At 40.2% G+C, this 6,552-nt stretch overlaps 1 protein-coding gene across 1 annotated transcript; it reads left to right on the plus strand.

Moving 5' to 3' along the window:
- Positions 1-2,153: 2,153 nt before the first annotated feature.
- On the plus strand, positions 2,154-3,240 carry LOC128123989 (mas-related G-protein coupled receptor member B4-like). Its single transcript, XM_052760233.1, has one exon. It carries the CDS (start codon positions 2,194-2,196, stop codon positions 3,238-3,240), a length of 1,047 nt encoding a protein of 348 aa, XP_052616193.1. The 5' UTR covers positions 2,154-2,193.
- The last annotated feature ends 3,312 nt before the right edge of the window (positions 3,241-6,552 follow it).

The raw sequence follows: 6,552 nt of genomic DNA on the forward strand, positions 1-6,552 counted from the left end.
TCCTGCTTCTCCAACACCTATTCATTCATCTTAGTGGCAATGGGTACTGCCACACAGTATACTCTTTTGTCCAATCAGCTTTACTTGAAATGTTCATTGCAAAGAGTCACTGGTCCGATTCAAGGCCTCTGGTTTCTGTTATATCATTACCTATGGATCCTCACTAAAAATCATCTTTGATATCCTGAGGCCACTTGGAGTAACTGATTTCTTCTGGATGTCCTTTCACAAGATCAGTCTCTTCACCAGCTCCAGCAGGTCCTAGGTGTAGTAGATATTAGAATGTTACAACCTTAGGCCTGGCTGTGGGCCTGGGTAGGTAGTTGAGCTGGTCAGTCCAGACAACTGAGGTCACCCCCTCAGGTGAGGGGCAGAGACAGCTCCCCTACACCCATGACATCAGGGTCAGTTCTCACTCTTCCATGAGGAGGGGTGGGGAAATCTCTCCAAAGTGTGGGGGCCAGCTCTGTCATGAGGGTTGGGGCCAGCTCTGTCACTACAGTGTTCAATGAAGGGCAGGACCAGTTATACTATGGTCAGTGAATGGTAGGGCTGGAGCAACATAGCTCTCTGATTTCATCAGGAATGTATCCTATACCACCACCACCCCCGACCCCCCGAGGTGACACAGGCCACAGATGTCAACACATACCTAGCTGCAGCAGGACCATGGACCTAGACATAGCCCTCAGCAGCAGCTTGTGCCTGGGTGACCTCCTGGCCCTGGGTGGAAGCACAAGCCACTCAGATCAGGATGGCTCTGGTGGTGGCATGGCTCCTGGACACCAACAAGGCCACAGGGTGCAGCCCCTATCCCAGGCTTCTGTGTAACCTTTGGTGGCAATATAAACCTGGCTGTGGTGGGACCATAGACCCAGACAGGGTATTGAGGAGTAGCCAGGTCCACATGTTACCGTGGCCCCAGATGGTGGTAAAGGACACCCAGATCAACCTGTCTCCAGTGGCAGCATGGCCCTCAACAAGCATGGCTCCAGGTATTGGCTTAGACCCCAGGAATCTGCATGGCCCTCATGATGAAAGGATCCATGGCCACCAACAGAGATCCTGGCTCCAGTAGGGCCACAGAACCAGACATTGCTTCCAGCAGTAGCCCTGGCGCAGACATCACCATGGCTTCAGATAACAGATTGTGCTACTTTGGTCTGTATGGCACCAGATGTAGCATGACCCTTGATCACCAACATGGTCCCAGGTGGCTGAACAGCCCTCATTCTGCACCCTTGGTCAGTGTGGGAAAGAAAAGCTTTCTTTTCTTCAAATGTCTCTGTGGCTTCAGGGGTAAGAAATACAAACCTATTAAGAATGTCTATATGGGGATGTGGAGTGGAAAGAAAGCTCTAAATGATGCTGCCTGCCCTCCTACACTGATGTTTTTTAGACTGTTTGCATCCATGTAAGATCTAAAAGCTCCTCTCAGGGTTTGGGACACTATTTCCAAATGGAGGTGCTCTCTAGCTTCCTCTGAAGCACAGCTCATGCTTTTTATGTCAGAGACCTGTGCCTCTGCATGTAGGTACAAGTCACAACCAGAATAACATTTACTCCAAATTTTTAACTACCCTTGAACTTATGGTTCATTTGCTCATTTGTTATAGTCCTTAACTCTCCCCTGTGACCCTGTAGAGAACTGGACACTGGTGACACAATAACAAACAGAGAAGTGCTTGATGTCATTCAAGGTTTCTCTGGCTTCTAGTTTACAAATTTTAAAATCAAGACTCAGCCCTTCTAGCATAAGAAATGTGACTGTTCACACACAGGTCTTCATAAGAAGTCCCATTCTCTTCATGAATCTCATTCAGGATTCCATTTATCCCATTTGGTAGACCCTTACAGTGACTGAGGGCAGCTATGGCTTGTGCCAGCATCTTCCATATTCTTACACCTGAGAAGGAACCTCAGCCCTGGAAGAGAAATAAAGTTAGTTTCAGAATTCTGTCTCTTCCTGACACAGCATAAGATGCTTAGCAACTGGACTGGGACCATGAAATATCCCAACATCACTAGAGGCAGTGGTCTGTAGATAGACTGAATGGGACAAACTGGATTTAAAGAAGTTTCTAGCATTGTGGGAGTTTGATAAATTACTTACTCTCTGCAAACATGTGTTCCCTTCTTATGAACCTGTGCCAGACATTCCCTCATAGCCAGGTGGTCTTGACAGAAAGTTTCATGTGTTCATATCTCAATTTACTTTGCAGGAACACCAGTGGAACATTCTCAAGCATGGGTCCATCCACCCCAGCCTGGAGCACTGACAGCAGAACAATGAATCCAATTTACAACACTGGAAACTTACACTGTGACACCAAGTACAAAATCATCGATATTCTTGCTGTCATCATTTGCGTGGTTGGGCTGACAGGAAATGCCATAGTACTGTGGCTTCTGAGCTTCCACATGCACAGGAATGCCTTCTCAGTCTATGTACTCAACCTTGCTGGGGCTGACTTTCTCTACCTGTGCTCTCAGACTGTGTTTTTCCTGGAAGAAATCCTTCTTGTGTTCCATACCAGCTACTTCCATACTTCCATCTATATCCCCAATGTATTAATCTTTGCTCACCTTTCAGGTTTATGTATGATTGCCGCCATCAGTGTTGAGCGATGTCTGTCGGTTTTGTGTCCCATCTGGTATCACTGCCAGAGACCAAGACACATGTCATCTGTCCTGTGTGCCCTGCTCTGGATCTTCTCTCTACTGTTAAGCCTTCTGTTAGGGTTTGGTTGCGGTTTCCTGGGTAGTGGTTATAGATATTCTTTCTGTAACAGTACTATTTTTACCACTGTTGTACTTACAATAGTACTATCTGTGGTTCCTTGTGTATTCAACCTGGCCCTGTTGGTCAGGATCTTCTGTGGCTCACAGAGGATTCCTGTGACCAGGTTGTATGTGACCATTGCACTCACAGTGCTGGTCTTCTTACTCTTTGGTCTGCCCTTTGGTATCTATTTGGTAATTCTCGTTTCAAATGAGACGTTGCTTAGTGTTTCCTCTTGTAATTTTTATCATTTGATAGCTTTCTTATCCTGTGTTAACAGCTGTGCCAACCCCATCATTTACTTCCTTGTTGGCTCCATTAGGCATTGCAGGTTCCAGAGGCAGACTCTGAAGATTCTTCTGCAGAGAGCCATGCAGGACACTCCTGAGGAAGAAGATGGAGAAAGGGCTTCGTCAGGAAATCCTAGACAGCAGGAAACAGCCTTGTGTAGTAGTTGAGTGAGTCCTTGATCAGACACAGTTGCTTTGAGAATCAACTTGGCCTTTATCTGTGTGGGCCTTTTTCATAACCTTGTTTAACTGGTTGAGAAAATAGTCATTTTGCAGAAATTGGGTGAAATGGGGCTTGTTAAATAGAAACTGACTGCAGCTCCCTAAAGCTGCTTTTTGTGGGCCTCACTACATTCCCTTATCATATAAACCTTTTAATCAAATCCCTTGAGGTCAGGGCAGCTCCATTATAGACAAACCCCTCCCTACAAAGAAGGTCCAAGGCAGTATCGGGAAGGTCAGGGTTTCTTTGGTCATTGAACATGATAAAAATTAAATGAATACTGTATTTAATAGAAATAAGTCCCTATTTTACAAGTTGTTTTTTAAATGTTAAGATAAATAATTGAAATTCCCATAACTCCAGTTTCTTCCAAATCCTCACATTTTAGAATATACATATAATTCTAAACTGTTCCTTATATAAATTGCCTAGCAACCATATATGCATCTTTAAGACTGCATATTCTAAATCTCCATTCACCCAGTTGAGTCTAGAACTTCAAATATCTGCCATCTTCCTCACTGAAAAAATAAGATCAGGTTTTATACATCAACATCCAAGCACACTTTAAGGTAGAGAAAAACTGAATCCAGTTTCCCCCTTTCCCAATGACTTGGTTAGCATTCCATGGTCATGTCTTCCCTCTTCTTCCCTTGTCTTTGGCCTGATTCTCTCTCTGTGACTGTCTAACCTCTCATGAAAAATTTTCAATGAGTGTCATTGAACTTATTTCCTCTTGAATTGAACCTCTGTCATATTTACATTATTCCCAAAAGTGCATAGCATCCATAACTTTAATTATTAGTGTTTATATTTTCCTTTTAAAATAAGTCTGAGTATTGAAGCTTGGTAGGAATGTTTAATTGTTTTCTTCACTTGGCAGTTTTTATAGTATTTTCTGGAACCACGGATGTCATACCACAGGAAAGAAATCAGCTCAAGGTCAAATTATCTGAGTCCTTTGTCCTAAATGTGAAGTGTCCTCAGCAATACCAGCCTACCCTAAACCACTAAGAAATGACCAAAGGTTACATCTATATTTCATATTGTTTAGGGAGTCACACGGACTATCCTGACCAACCATTTAAAATGAGGTGTCTCATGCCTGGAACTGCTTCTGTGTGTTTATTGTCAACCCAAGTGCCTTAACTTCCTTTAAGATGTATGTGTATGAATATATATATATATATATATATATATATATATATATATATATATATATACATGTATATATATAAAATGTATACATGCATATGCGTGTATACATGTATATGTGTACATGAATATATATAAACACACATATATATTCATGTATGTGTATAATTTCAAGGAAAGATAAAATAATACAATTCCTTAAGGCCTTAACAAACAACCTTCCTATTATTTGTCCCGTGTCCCTCCTCTTCCTTCTTTATTGATCTTCCACCCTCTACCCCAGTCAGATCCCCTCCCCATTATTCCAATTCCCACTTCACATCATCTCTATTCTGCTATTACCTCCCAATCCCCCCAACATATGGTCTCTTTATACTTTTCTGGTTTGTGGTTATTTCATGTTGTTTATGCACATCTCGGAATTTAAAGCTTGAGCTACAGAAAAGAAAGACTGCGTGGCCTTTGTCTTTGTGGACAGGAGTCCATTTGCAAAACAATTGAGACAAACAATTGATAAGTGAGTCTTCATAAAACTAAAAACTCCTGCACAACTAAGGAAGCAATCATCCAGGTTAACAAAGAAACTCACAGGATAGGAGAGAATCTTTGCCAGCTATACACCAGATGGAGGATTAATATTTAGAATATATAAAGAATTTCAAAAATGAAGTGTCCAAAAACCAAATTACCATTTGAAAAATGGACAGAGACCTAAACTGAGAGTTCTGAAGAGGATAAATAAAAATTGCTGATAAAATCTTGAATGTCTTTATCATCCTAATCAATGAGAAGAATGCAAACTAAAACAACTTTGATATTTCATGTTGCCAGGCAGCACATTTCTAATCAACATCAAAAACACCAACAACAACAACCCAAAATGAGCAAAAATGTTATCTAGGTTGTGGAGAAAGCAGACCTCTTCCTCACTCATTCTTGTAGAAATGTGAACTTGTGTAGTCATTCTGGAAAACAGGATGGAGAATCTTCAAAGATTAAAAATGTATCTAACATATGACTAAGCAATACTACTTGTTGGCACATGACCAAAGAACTGACCATCCTAGTCCACAGATACTTATTCACCACTGTTCATTGACTCCTTCTTCACAGAAATCAGGAAACGGACAAAACACAAATGACTTCCACTGGACGAATGGATAATGAAAGTGTGCTACATATACACAATGGAATACTATTCAGCCTTTTATGTAGATAAAAGGCTAAACCTAGAAAATGTTACCGTAACATTTTCTATGAAATAATATTTCATTCTTAAATGCTACTAATTTTGATAATTTAAAGTGTAATTAAGAAAAAGTGATAGGCACAGATTAAACAAATGCATAATTCAATAAATTTGCTTGGATAAATACAACTGCTTGACTCAAAACCCAATCAAGACACAAAATACTTCCTTTCTTCTGTGAGTTCCCTCTGTTTCTCCAGTCATAACTCTGCCATGGAGGTCAGCACTGTCCATATTTACAATTTAATGTAAATTTGAGGGTGCAAACTAAGAGTATATCATCATGTTGTGTGATATGTGATAAAAATTGTTGTTAAATTTGAATGCACTAACATACATATATATTTACACACACACACACACACACACATATATATATATATATATATATATATATATATATATATATGTATGTATGTACATTTAAAATTTAAGTTTCCTTTTCCTCCATATAGCAAAAACTGCCCTAGGAAAAACTCCTGAGTGCAATGCAAATTTACCATAGTGACCTTGTGTTGTAAATTATTTTTATTTCATTTTATATATTTGTTAGTTCATATTTTTACACATTTATTCATTTGCTATGACCACAAATGTTTAGTAACCACCATTATATCATGCAGTCTGCCTGTACATATTGACCTTTAATATACATTCCATATGTAAGTGAGGTTATTCAACAGTTTTCTCCTTCTGTTGACCTTACTTCCAGTTGAGTTAAATGGGGACTTCATTTAAATTAAAAGTCCATTAATATATGTATCTATTTGAGGAAGTAGTGGGTTTCCATATAGCTTTTCATAAGTCTATAGTGTTATACTTAACCTTCTCCACTTGCATCCTCTAACCTGCC

Source organism: Peromyscus californicus, unplaced genomic scaffold (assembly GCF_007827085.1).
Source record: "Peromyscus californicus insignis strain IS unplaced genomic scaffold, ASM782708v3 Scaffold_4__1_contigs__length_199733344, whole genome shotgun sequence".
NCBI lineage: Eukaryota > Metazoa > Chordata > Mammalia > Rodentia > Cricetidae > Peromyscus > Peromyscus californicus.